The sequence below is a fragment of the Balaenoptera physalus genome (genome assembly GCF_965194825.1).
Source record: "Balaenoptera physalus genome assembly, chromosome: 5".
NCBI classification, from domain to species: Eukaryota; Metazoa; Chordata; class Mammalia; order Artiodactyla; family Balaenopteridae; genus Balaenoptera; species Balaenoptera physalus.
The window spans coordinates 128491879-128504432 of record NC_138884.1 but is presented as its reverse complement, the minus strand read 5'-3'; the positions used below and the strand labels follow the sequence as shown (position 1 = coordinate 128504432).

Here is a 12554-nt window from a genome sequence, read left to right as displayed (position 1 = left end):
CAATACAAACTCCCTCCTTCCTACGGGGCTCCACGGTGAAAATGTTGCTCTGATTCAGCAACAGCATTAAAATCTTTGACCTGTTGGAGGGAAAGGAACAGGCAAACAAGACGGACAGGAAGGGGCGAAAGGACAAAAAAAAGGGAGGACGCGCGGCCAATACGCGTGCCGCGCTGGGTGGCGGGCGCCGCCGCAGGCCCCGCCCTGCCGGCGTTTGTGCGCGTGCGCCGGCTGGAGCGCGGCCGCTGGTCAGAGCCCGGGCGCCGGGGGCGCGCAGCCGGGAGAGTGTTTGACGTGGCAGTTCCCAGCCCAGCTGCAACTCCGCGAGCGAGACCAGCCTGTGGGGACACCGGCCCTAGGCGAGGCACGGCGGGAGCAGCGGCCGCCGCGGGAGCTGGGTCACCGGGGAAAACCGGCATTGGGAGCAGAGCGCAGGATCTCGGAAGCCCGGCGTCGTGCGGGAGCCGACCAGGTAATGCCTCGCCCAGCCTAGCTGCGCTCCGGCGGGACTCCTCCCCAGGCACAGCTGGAGTGGGGTGCGGTGCCCGGACTGGGGTCGGGGGTGGGCAGAGGCTGGATGCTCACCTGTGGCAGGGCAGCGGAGGAGACCTCCTACTTTGCTCCTTTAGCCCCTTCGTGCAGTTTAATAATGGGGGTGGGGTGGGTGGGCGTGGGCATTTTTTACCCGCCCCATCTTTGTGTCTGGGGATATGCTGGAACTAACTCCCTGATTACGGCCCTCAGTAGCCACGGTGTTCCAGTGTCGCTGCCAGCGGTTTTCTTATCTCCGTATCAACTTAATTTCCCCTTCTTTGGAGGAAGGGAATGTTGGAAATTCTCATAGTAATATTAGCAGCTGTATCTTCAAGCTTCGGGACAGCCTGATAGTGAAACTGATTTGTCCAAATCCGAACTTGGCCCAGGGTGAGATTGCATCTTGGCTGGAATGGTCGAGTGACAGCGGACTGGGGGTTGTCCTGGGCTTGAAGCTCCCCAGATTTTGAACCTCGGTCTGCTCGTGCCAAGTGGCTTTCTGCCATGTTGCCTCTTGAAGCTGAGTCAGGTTTCTGTAACTTGGGGCTCCGTGTGAGGAAGTTTGACGTGGCAAACTGGATTGCGTGGGGAAGCAAATTCCTGCCAGGACCAGTTAAGAGGGACCCGACTGCTTCCTGCCCTTTGGAGTGAACATCCCTGCCTTTCCTTTCTGTCACTCAGCAACAGGCTGCTACGTAGGTGTGTTCCTGCTGACTTCCTAAATGCGCTTGGTTGGATGAGCTTGACCAAAGCTCAGGCTGCCACGTCTCTCTCCGCTAAGTGGGAGGAGGGAAAATACATTGTCAGTAACACAGTGGACCAGCAGGCCTATCTCTCCTTTCTTTAGATCTCCCTTTCCAAGGAGAAGAAAGTGATCTTATAATATTTTTACTTCGTTGCTTTAATTTTGGAGTCTTAGAGTTTAATATGAAAACGAAACCAAATGAAGAATGCAGTTTCCTGAATATAGATTTCAGACCTTAGAAGGTTGCACTGAACTTTTAGCTTAAAAGGTAGCATCATAAAATAACAAAAGGAAGAATATTCCTATGCTGGGTGAAGAAACTGGAGAGAAATCGTAGAATCATTGTTTTATATCTGGAAAGGCTTTTAGAAGCTTTATTTTGTAAGAGGGAACTGATGCCCAGAGAGGTTCTTCAGCTTATTCCATGTCACACAGCTAAGTATTGGCAGCTTTGTAGTGTAAACGCACTTCTCTTGCCAGGATTCAGAGCTTTTTCTATTATAAATTCTTTTTTAAGAATAGTTCTATGAAGTGTCTCTTATTTATGAAACTTGGAGAAAATGACAAATTTAAAACAAATTGATGTTTGGGTTCTGAGTAGAATCAAGATGGATCTGTTGTATTTGTGAGTTGTGTGTGTGTGTGTGTGTGCCTAAACACATATGCAATTGGACTTTTTTCCTTAGTTTCTTAAATATATGTGCATATGTTCTTAGAGGTATGATATTTAAATCAGAAAGAAAGTCTGTCATCTTTGACTGAGAAACCACTGACAACTCTCAAATAGTTGTAGGCTGCCACCTGGCTTCATCAATATATGACTCATAAAGTCAGTCCATTATCAACTTATCTTCTGCTGTATTTGTTGAACTTTTGATTTCTCTTTTTCCTAACTGCCTGATTAAAATGACTAATTAGGATAGCACTAAACTGACACAAGTCAAAACATCTGATTGCAGACTACTGGCAGTTCTGCTGGTCAGTCAATTGAATGACAAGGTGATTATTGCCAGTGACATGCTCTGTGCTGTAACGGGGCTGTGGAAACCAAAGGCACCAAAATAGTAGATACGTTATGAGAGACTCTCTGTGAAACAGTTTAGTCTTACGATGAAAAAGTGGTTGGCAGCTGTTATTCAGGATTTCATGCCTGAGAATTTACCTAGGGCTATAGAAGTGAGTTGCTAAGTTCCACAGAGCTATGGTTAGAGCCTTTTTAGGGGGTAGTGATATGATATATTGTATGATATGAAGCTGTCTCATGCACCTGATAATTGTACCTTTCCTCAAACCATCATAAACATTTATTAACAGTGTCTATATGTTTAGTAACATTAAGCGACTCAAACCCTCTTGTTAACAATTTCTTTTATCTGTTGCAGGGTTCTTTTATAGAACTGTTCCTTGGAATGATATTTTTATAATGAGTCAACAAGGCTACGTGGCTACACCTCCTTATTCCCAGTCCCAGCCTGGAATAGGCCTTTCTCCACCGCATTATGGGCACTATGGGGACCCATCTCACGCAGGTTCTCCACCAGGTAAAGTGCATTATTTTGACCCATATGTGATTATTGAATCTCAGCCGCAGAGACATAAGATGTTCTGAAAGAGCTTTGGAAGAGTTGAATGGTCATTATAGATGATGCAGTGGCTTGAGATTATAGGATTATTTGGAAAAGCCTACCTCATTAGTTTGGTTATTGCATGGACCAGAACGAGTTTGTTTTTTAAATATAGATGAAAACAAAGACACTTGCTGAGTGTTTTGTTTTTACTGTTAGACTTGCTCTTGCTATTAATCAGTGGTGTGAGGTTATAGTAAACACTAAAAAACCCCACAAATTGTCTGTGTGTGTATATATATATATATATATATATATATATATATACACACACACACACACTATATACTAAATATATGTATATTAAATATATACATATGTTGATATTGGAAAAATATCATTAGATTTGTATGCAAAAGATTACTCAGTGATGATAATAACAAGAAAAACATGGCCTTGCTTTGAAATCATTATTGAATAATATTGGTTGCCTTAAAATATGGTACCCAGCAGGGAATCTTGGCTTTGGAGCAGAGGTGAGAGAAAAAGGAGTAATGGAGTGGGATTGCCATTGCTCTGATGGCAGGTGACACGATGAGGTCACCTCCTATTATCAAGGGGCTGCTCTGAGGGACCAAGTTTCAGCGTCAGAAGTGAGGCTAATAACAGCTTGTTTCAGTTCTGATGATCCCAGATTCCCTAAAAATATCTGTGTAAGACAGTTCTTGGGACTTCTGAGGAATTCAGTTCAAATCCTTGGTGGAAATGGGCTGTGTATAACTCAATGAGTGCCTCTTGGGGTTCACTAGGACTCACTCAGGTATGTAGGATCCCGGCTTTGTTGAGTAGCATGTATGGAGTGCAGAGTCAGCCGGGGGTGAGGAAAGCCTCTAGGGAGGCTTGGTGGTAGCAGCCACGCACAGTTTGCTGTAGAAGATGCTGTGAGACTGTGAATTTCCTGTGGGAAGTCACTCTCATGACTTAGTCTGCCCATAATTTTTAAAAACCTCCAGATGAGGCATCCTCCTCTTGTCCAGGACCAGTCCTTCCCATAACATTTCTAGGTCTGGATCCTGTAGGAACCATTTAACCCATCTTTCTCTGGTTTCTTTCTGTCCGGTGGTTCATTCCCGTTCAGCATTTATATATAATGATAATTTAAAATTTCTCTTTTTTGCATGCTTTCCACGTATCAAAAAACTGGTCCTAAAAGATTTACGTGTATTATCTTCTTTAATCCTCATGCAGTGCTACTCAGGACATTATTAGCCCTATTTTGCAGCTGAGAAAACTGAATGTCTGGTATACAATGATTTATCCAAGGTCACAGAGCTGGTGGTGTAGCCAAGATTCATGCCCCGGTCCCTCAAGAAAACAAACAACAAACTCCAATACACACCTAAGTATAACATTCAGTATTATTCACTTTTCCTACCTGTCTTCACAGCCATCTTCTTAAACAAGTACTCACTTCACTTCACTCACTCTCCATCCTTGCCTTGCAGCCCCTCCATGGCTCAGTGTGGTCCCCACTCCACAGCTTGGGCCCCATCCACCCTTCCCCTTCTCCCACCGGGGTCATTGGTGGCCTCCTAGTACCAAATGCAGTAGACGCTCTCCTGTCCTCTTTTGAATTTGACACCGTTTACTGCTCTTGTTTGTACAAAACTCTTTTGTCCTTTGGTTTCAGTGACACTATCCTTTTGTTATTTTTCTTGGTGGGTTTCTGGACATCTTCTAAGGAGTTCCCACTCCTCTACATGACCCTAAGCAGTGCTGTTTCTCCTTCTTTCTTCTATCTCCACCCCTTTTTTCCTCTCACTCTATAGATTTTTTTCCCTTAACTGTATCGTTCCATATAAAGTACTAGTCTCTCAGATCTATTTCTCCAGTTCATATGTCTCCTAAACTCCAAATCTGTATTTTCAATTGCCCACCTGTTTACATAGGTATATCAAACTCATCATGTCCAAAATAATTCAGTATTTTTTTTATAAAACCTATTTTTTTCTGATATTCTGTATCTCACCCGGCAGCTATCATTCATTCAGCTACCCAAATTAGAAAGTTTCACTGTTTAAAAAAAAAATCTCTTCCTTTTACCTTCTCTAATCCAGATTCTTCTGGGGTAATCGTAAATGTCTTTTCTACCTACTTCCTCCTTTCTATCCTGTTGTCACTATTCTTGTTCCAGCCATCCACCTCTCGCCTGGATTACTAACATGGTCTCTTAACCATTATCCCTCTCTCCAGTACTGCCTTTCTCCAAACATTCAGCCCTGTGCTGGAGGGACTCTTATAGCCTGCAGATCTAATTCTGACTTTCTTTTGCTTCAGACCTTTCCAGGACCACCAGAAAGCCAATCCGTGCCTCTGTGTTCTTCCTCCCAGCAGGGCGTACCTCACACTCCCCCTTCAGACTCAGTTCACCTGTGGTGCTTGCAGGCATTTCTGACCACTATTTGTCCTCAAGCTTATTTGTAAATCCTCTTCTCCTGTGTTCTGTAACACCTGTGCAGCCTCACTACAATTTACCACACTGTGTATAATAGATGTGCCTGAGCAGAGAAGGTCTTCATTCAATGTATGTTCAATGAATGAGTGAATGACCAGCTGCTGCATTCATCAGCAAAACACTCAGGTGTTTACCAATAATAAAAAAAACTGTCTTTGTTGGATTAAATCCTTCGTGCTTTAATTTAAACCTCTTTCTCCTTATTCAATTCTCAGATGGATACCAGGCCATCAGACTCTGTATACTACCTTTCTGTAAATTATGGTGTCTTTGTTTAATGATTTAAGGCGGTCACTAAATTACCCTAGCCTCTATTTCTCTGTGCCGAATGACCTTAGATCTCTTAGTCTTTGGTCATCACGTGCCTTCTTTTCTAGCCTTTTGGTGATCCTTTTTTTTTTTTGTGACAGACACAGGCAACTTAGCTGTGGTTCCTTGAAATATCTATTTTACTGTAGATCTGGCCAGTGCTAAGTCTTGGTTTGAATTTCTTACATACCATATTGCCATTTGCGCCTATTGTGTAATGCTAGTGCTATATAATAACAAATATAACAGATTTATTGAGTGAGCAAAATACTTGTGGAGATACAACAGTGAATAAAATGGACCTAATCTCTGTCCTTATAGTACTTACTTGTCTGGCAGGACATGCATTAAGGAAATTGACAATGACAATGCGGGGGAAGCACCACCTTAAGGAGGTAGAGGTGGGCTGGAAGCACACAGTGGGTGCACCTAACCGAGGCTTACAGGTGAAGGGAATCTTCCTGGAAGGAAAGACCTGAAAGATGAGTGAGAGTTGGCCAGTTAGGGAGGCAGCTTGCTGGGGTTGGGGAGGTGCCACTTCTGAGGACCTGCAAGAGGTTTACCATGGCTGAGGGGTAGAGAGTGAGCAGTGAGAGGTGCCTGAAGTGGAAAGTGGGGCCACTAAGACTTTATTTAGGCTTTATTCTAAGGGCCGTGGGGTGCCGCTGAAGCATTGTAAGCTGGGAAGGGCCACGATCCCGTGTATATTGTTCAGTTACACTCCATATTAGGAGGAGTGTGGAGAAGGAATCGGAGTGGGCACACTGCTTTCTGGAGCAAGGTTTCTTGCCCTCAGCGCTGTTGACATTTGGGGCCAGCTAGTTCTTTGTTGTGGGAGGCTGTGCTGTGCATTGTAGGGCCTTCAGCAGCGTCTGTGGCTTCTGCCCATTATTAGTAGAGACCAATGCTCCCTCTCCTCCCCCACCCCCCGGCCCCAAGCCCTGGCAACCAGAAGTCCTAGACACTGCCTGTTGTCCCTTCAGGAGCAACGTCGCCCTTGGCTGAGGACCACTGGTCTGGAGGCTGAGGGGCAAGAACTGCTGATGTCCTGGAACTGGGGCTGGCGGCTCTGGGGGTGGTGAGGCTTCTGATAAATAGTGAGCTTATGTAGGTAGGTACAGCACCAGGCACAGTGCCTCAGGAACAATAGTCATTACAGTTCTGCCCATATAATGGGGAGTTTATCTTTGTTTATCTTAGATAAACTTTTTTTTTTTTTTTTTTAACAAATGGTTTTTAATTTTGGTTTTAGTTTGTCAGATCCAGGGCCAAATCCAAGATATGCTTTTCTGTGATGTTGTTTTGGTCGGGGTTCTTTTGCCAATAACAGAAGCCAGTCTAGCAGAAAGAGATTTGTAAAAGGGTATCAGGAAGCTAAGAGAATATTAGAGAGTCAGAGAACCAGGCTTGGGACTCTGCGGTCCATAGAGTGCACACCCTACATGGGGCTGTTCCGTCAGCAGCCACTGCCTGTCTAACCTGGAGCCACCATCTCTGCCCCCTGGCCAGGGTCTCCCAAAGGTGTGTGGCTTTGCTGAATTTAGAGCACGTGGCAGCCCAGTTTATAAGGGAGTCTAGGAAATGGAGATTCCATCTTTCCAGCTCAGGACCATACAGAAAGGCAAGCCAGAAAGGAATTGGAATTGGTATTGAGTAAGCTAGTCTATAAAATCTGTCACTGTATTAAAGACCAGTTTATGATTTTAGATATTTTTCTTGGAGCATAAGCATAGTTAGATCTTTCTCTTGGTATGGTTTGGCTTTCCTATTAAAATTCTCATACTGCTCTATAAAGAACCTGATTTCTCTTTATCTCTGATCACTTATGAAAATGCCAGTGATGTGGCCAGGCAAAGACTATGACTTTGCAGATAACAGTGATACTGACTTCCCTTTGCCCTGAGTATAGAGTCCAAATGGCACTCAGAACTTTGCAGTCTGACCCCAACCAACCTGGACAACCTCTGCTCCGGCCACTTTCCCCACCATCTGTTCACACCGCACCTTTTGCCAGTCCCTGATCGCACCATGCTCTCTCAGGTCTTCACTTGAGCTTTGTCTTCTGCCTGGAATCCCCTATCCTGTCTCTGTACTAAGACAACTCCTGCCTGTCCTTCAAGACTCAGCTCAAGTAGTCCTTCCTCTTTGAACTTTTCTTGATTCCCCTAGGAAGAGTTAGGTAGTCCCTCTGCATGTTACAACACTCGTCACAGGGCACTGTAATTGTTTACATGGTTATCTCTTCCCTAAGAGCTCTTAGTGTCTCAGAGGCACATTGAATGTATGTTGAACAAGAGTGAGTTTGAATCATTGCCATAGAGTTAATTTCCAAAAATAAAAGGGATTGACATGTACACACTACTATATTTAAAATAGATAACCAACAAGGACCTACTGTATAGCACAGGGAACTCTGCTCAATATTACATAACAACCTAAATGGGAAAAGAATTTGAAAAAGAATAGATTCATGTATACATATAATTGAATCACTTTGCTGTACACCTGAATTTAGAGCGCATGGCAGCCCAGTTTATAAGGGAGTCTTATAAACTTCCTTATGTTGTGAAGCTAACACAACATTGTTAATCAACTGTACTCCAATATAAAATAAAAAGTTAAAAAAATAAAAGGGAAAGAACATTTTAGTAAGGTTGGTGTATGACATTTCTGCTTGAGTAAGAACTTTTTTGTTTTGTTTTGTTTCGGTTTTGTTTTTAGAAACAATATGTGCATCTCATGTACACATGACATGAGTAACTCTGAGAACAGTTTTTTGATTTTCTAGATGTATATATGAGGATTGTTGATGAAATTGCTGTTTACCTACTTATTTAAGAAACGAGAATATCTTTAGTTTCTTGTAGTGCATGTGATTATTTACTGCTTTAGTGCTAGTATTGTAGATTTTCTACTTTTGTCCAAAATAATGTTTTAAAAATGAAAATACAAGTGTGCATATAATTATGGTATATATGTCTTGTTAGAATATAAATCCGTGAAAAAAAGAGAGCAAGGGATATGGCCAGGGAGAGGAACTAAGATTTCTTGAGAGATTACCTTTATTTATCGGGCATTGTTCTGGATGCTTTTATACCCATTGCCTCATTTAATTCTCAGAACAATCCACAGAGACAGGGGACATTATTGCCATGGTACAGTGTTAAAAGCTTAGGTTTCGAAAGAACAACGTATCTTGTCAGGGTCACAGGTGTTTAATGATAGGGGAGGAATACAAACTCCAGTCTGTGTGACTGCAAGTCTCATGTTTTTCTAACTTTGCTGGATTTGGGGTTTAAACTCTATGTAAAAATAAGAATAATATTTGTTGTTTTTGTTCTTGGTATATGGAAAATGACTAAATATACTGTGACTGTAAAGTTAATATAAAATTTTTCTTAAGTTTGAGGAATCCTGTTTTAAGAAAAGAAACCTTTGTAAAAGTTTCAATAATATTATTCATGAATACTGCCACCTCACTGGTTATATTTCATTCTGCATTACCCAAGCATCTGAGAGCGTGCACTCCAAAGTATTGGCCAAAAAGTTCGTTCGGTTTTAATAAAAGACACATTTTTTGTTTCACCAAGAACTTTATTGAACAATGTATTCATTAACGTATTCATTGGCTGAATGAACTTTTTGGCAAACCCAGTGTGACAATGTAAGAAATTCTTTCTGGGCTACTGCAAGGTCATCCAGTCTTTTCCCTCACTATCTGAGCGAATAAACTTTCTAGAAGAAGGTAAAAGAAGAAAGGAGATGTTGAGTATGAAATACCATCATGAGGTCAAATGGAGGAGTGCACAGAAGCCAGCCAGGAGGTCATTGGTGATGGTGCCAGAGAGGAAAATGGGGTCAAAAGTAAATTGAATGGTAGAAAACAAACTTATGGTTACCAGGGGGTAAGGGAAGGAGGGATAAATTGGGAGATTGGGATTGACATATACATGCTACTACATATAAAATAGATAACTAATAAGGACCTACTGTATAGCACAGGGAGCTCTACTCAATACTCTATAATGGCCTATATGGGAAAAGAATCTAAAAAAGAGTGGATATATGTATACGTGTAACATATTCACTCTGCTGTACAGCAGAAACTAACACAACATTGTAAACCAACTCTACTCCAATAAAAATTAAAAAGAAAAAAAAAAAAAGGTAAATTGAATGGCCTGGAGCAAAAACAAGCAGGATGGAAGTAGAGAGAGCAAATAGAAGAAATATACATTTTCTCCTTTTTTTTTTCCTTTTAAAAGACTGAAAGAGGTGTCGCAAGTAATCTAGTCTAAGCCTTTCCTTTTGCAGTGAGGGAAAACTGAGGTCCACAAAGATAAACTTCTTGCCCAGAGCCATCCATCTGCTAGTAAGTGGCCGGATGGGGCGTCGAACTGCTCTAACCCAAGCTCAGTGATTTTTCTCCTGTACCATGATTTCTCTAGAAGAAGGAGAGAAAAATGTCTGAGAATGGTTTTAAAGAGAAACCTTTAAAGATCTCTGTTGGAGAAGAGCTGCTTATAAATTAAAACGCCGGCACCGCCAGGGGCATCTCTTCATCACGTGTGATTCTGTATTTTGTATGAGTGACCTGATGACTTGAGAAGTCCCTCAACTCGTTAGAATCCTGGAAAAATTATTAACTCTGAAGGCTGTGCTCTGGATTCGTTGGAGAAACAGATGCTATTCTCCATTCGCATTCCTCATGCTGTAACTCAAATAAAGGCATTTTCAGAGGTCTTTTTCCCCCCATAATTAGAGTTAGGATGTTTTGTGATGCCTCACACTGGTTTTTTTTCCCAGATTTGTATTCTGATATCCAATGGACATTTTTCACTGTGTATTCTAGCATTCTTTGTGTGATAGTGTGTTCCATCAAGGTGCCTTTCTACCAAATGCAAAGATTTATTTCTTCTATTTTTTTTTTTTTTTTATAAATTTATTTATTCATTTATTTGCTGCACTGGGTCTTCGCTGCTGCGCGCAGGCTTTTCTCTAGTTGCGGCGAGCGGGGGCTGCTCTTACGTTGTGGTGCGTGGGCTTCTCATTGTGGTGGCTTCTCTTGTTGCGGAGCACGGGCTCTAGGCGCATGGGCTTCAGTAGTTGTGGCACACAGGCTCAGTAGTTGTGGCGCACGGGCTTAGTTGCCCCACGACATGTGGGATCTTCCTGGACCAGGGCTCGAACCCGGGCCCCCTGCATTGGCAGGCGGATTCTCAACCACTGTGCCACTAGGGAAGTCCCCTATTTCTTCTATTTTAGTTTCTGTTTAGTGTTAAAAGGATTTCTGCTCTCCTATCATTGTGATGGTCAAATAATGATGCCACAGCCTGGCATTGGTAAGTCTGTGATGGTTAAAGCAAGTGTGAAGGAGAACTTGTTCTAACCTGTTGTTCCTCCTCCCCCTCCTATTTTGCATTTTTAACCTAATATCTTTGTGTCCTCTCTCTTTGCACTTTCATACTCTTCTAAGCTCATGTCCTTCCCTTGCAGGTATGATGAAGCCAGCAGGGCCTTTGGGGACTGCTGCCCCCGGGGGGATGTTGCCTCAGGGCCATCTGCCTCCTGGACCCCATCAGTTTGGCCAGAATGGAGCTCATGCCCAAGGTCCTCCTCTTCAAAGGTGAGCGAGATTCCAGCCCTCATTTGTATAATCTACTAAAATTATCTTACAAGTCCCTTCTACTCTTGCATGTTGGTTGATTGAAACTTTGACCTCCTGATACTGCCCACATCCTCGAAAGGATCTACTGGAAAACTGCCAGGAAACAAAGCATTTAGAGAAGTTAGGCCAGTGGTAAAGCCTGTGGATTTGATGTGGAAGGTGCACGGATGCCAGTGAGGGACTCTTGAAAGGCAGGGTGATAGTGACAACACAGGGAATGAATCATCTGTGTTTATAAATTAGGGAAGGGAGAAGTTGGAGGCAGGCCTGGAGAAGCCAAGGTATGAGATGTGGGAGATGCTGGGGCCATGCAACCCCTCTGGACTGTGCCCTGGGAAGGGAGTCCGCATCACATCTTCCCTGCTGGAATCCCATTGCTGTTTGTCCTGCGAGGTGTTGCTGGTGAGAATCCCAGTGCCAAGCTGTACACAGTGTTTACGTTGCAGTTTCTCCAAGGATCACCCAGAGGCTTCATTTCCCAGGTTCCTTTCTCAGGTTGTCAGGCTGCAAGGTTGGGGTTGGTGGAGGAGTAACCCCTCTGGAGGACTCTGGACCTCGCTGATGTGAGGCCATTTCGTTACCCTTTGAAGGAGCCTGTAGTCCCTGCCAGTGGGAAAACTCCCTCTGGAATGTTTTAAATCATCAAGTTCATTCACTGACAGGGCATCTGTGAGGTTGACATTCCCTGGCTCTTGTCTGTTGTGATAACATTTGCCACTGACGTGGTAGCTCTGAGATGCAGAGTGAAGGTTGATGTAGGAATCACTGGATGAGTGAGTCTGAGTAATTGGGTTTACATGGGATCGTGGTTTGAACAAGGAGCACGAAGTCAAAGGGCCTGACTCAGGACCTGCCCCTCCTGCCCCTAGCCTCAATAGCGTGGTGGTGGGGCACGAGGGGAGGGCAGAAAGCCTGAACCAAGACGCTGCCTCTGGTTCAAGCAATTCACTAGCCTTGTGACGCTGGTGACGTTCCTGGGCCTCTAGACCGCATTTTCCTCACTTGTAAAATGAGGAAGTAGAATTCTCAGTGCAGAGTATAGAGGAGAAGATCTGGAGAAGTACATTGTTGTGAACTGCCAAGCAGGTCAGATTTTTTTTTTTTTAAAGAAATGCAAAAATTGAACAGCCACTTTGAAGTTAAGAAAAGATTTGAGTCACTGGTATTAGCCTAGATTGGATTGATCTTTTTGGTTATTTCTACTTGTTTCACTTGAAT

General features: G+C 43.4%; 1 protein-coding gene and 1 long non-coding RNA gene across 3 annotated transcripts in view; both read left to right on the top strand.

The window, feature by feature from the left end:
- Positions 1–259: 259 nt before the first annotated feature.
- SEC24D (SEC24 homolog D, COPII coat complex component) overlaps positions 260–12554 on the top strand; it is a 121659-nt gene continuing 109364 nt past the window's right edge. The window contains exons 1-3 of one of the 2 annotated variants that reach the window (XM_082462768.1): positions 260–472; positions 2662–2820; positions 11165–11294. In XM_082462768.1, coding sequence (XP_082318894.1) covers positions 2703–2820; positions 11165–11294 — 248 coding nt within the window. In that variant the 5' untranslated portion in view covers positions 260–472; positions 2662–2702. The remainder of the gene's footprint in view (positions 473–2661; positions 2821–11164; positions 11295–12554) is intronic. The other variant, XM_082462769.1, reaches the window with a different exon arrangement.
- On the top strand, positions 2828–9834 carry LOC309661385. Its single transcript, XR_014264005.1, has 2 exons — positions 2828–7031; positions 7323–9834. It is a non-coding gene; the product is annotated as an uncharacterized lncRNA (long non-coding RNA).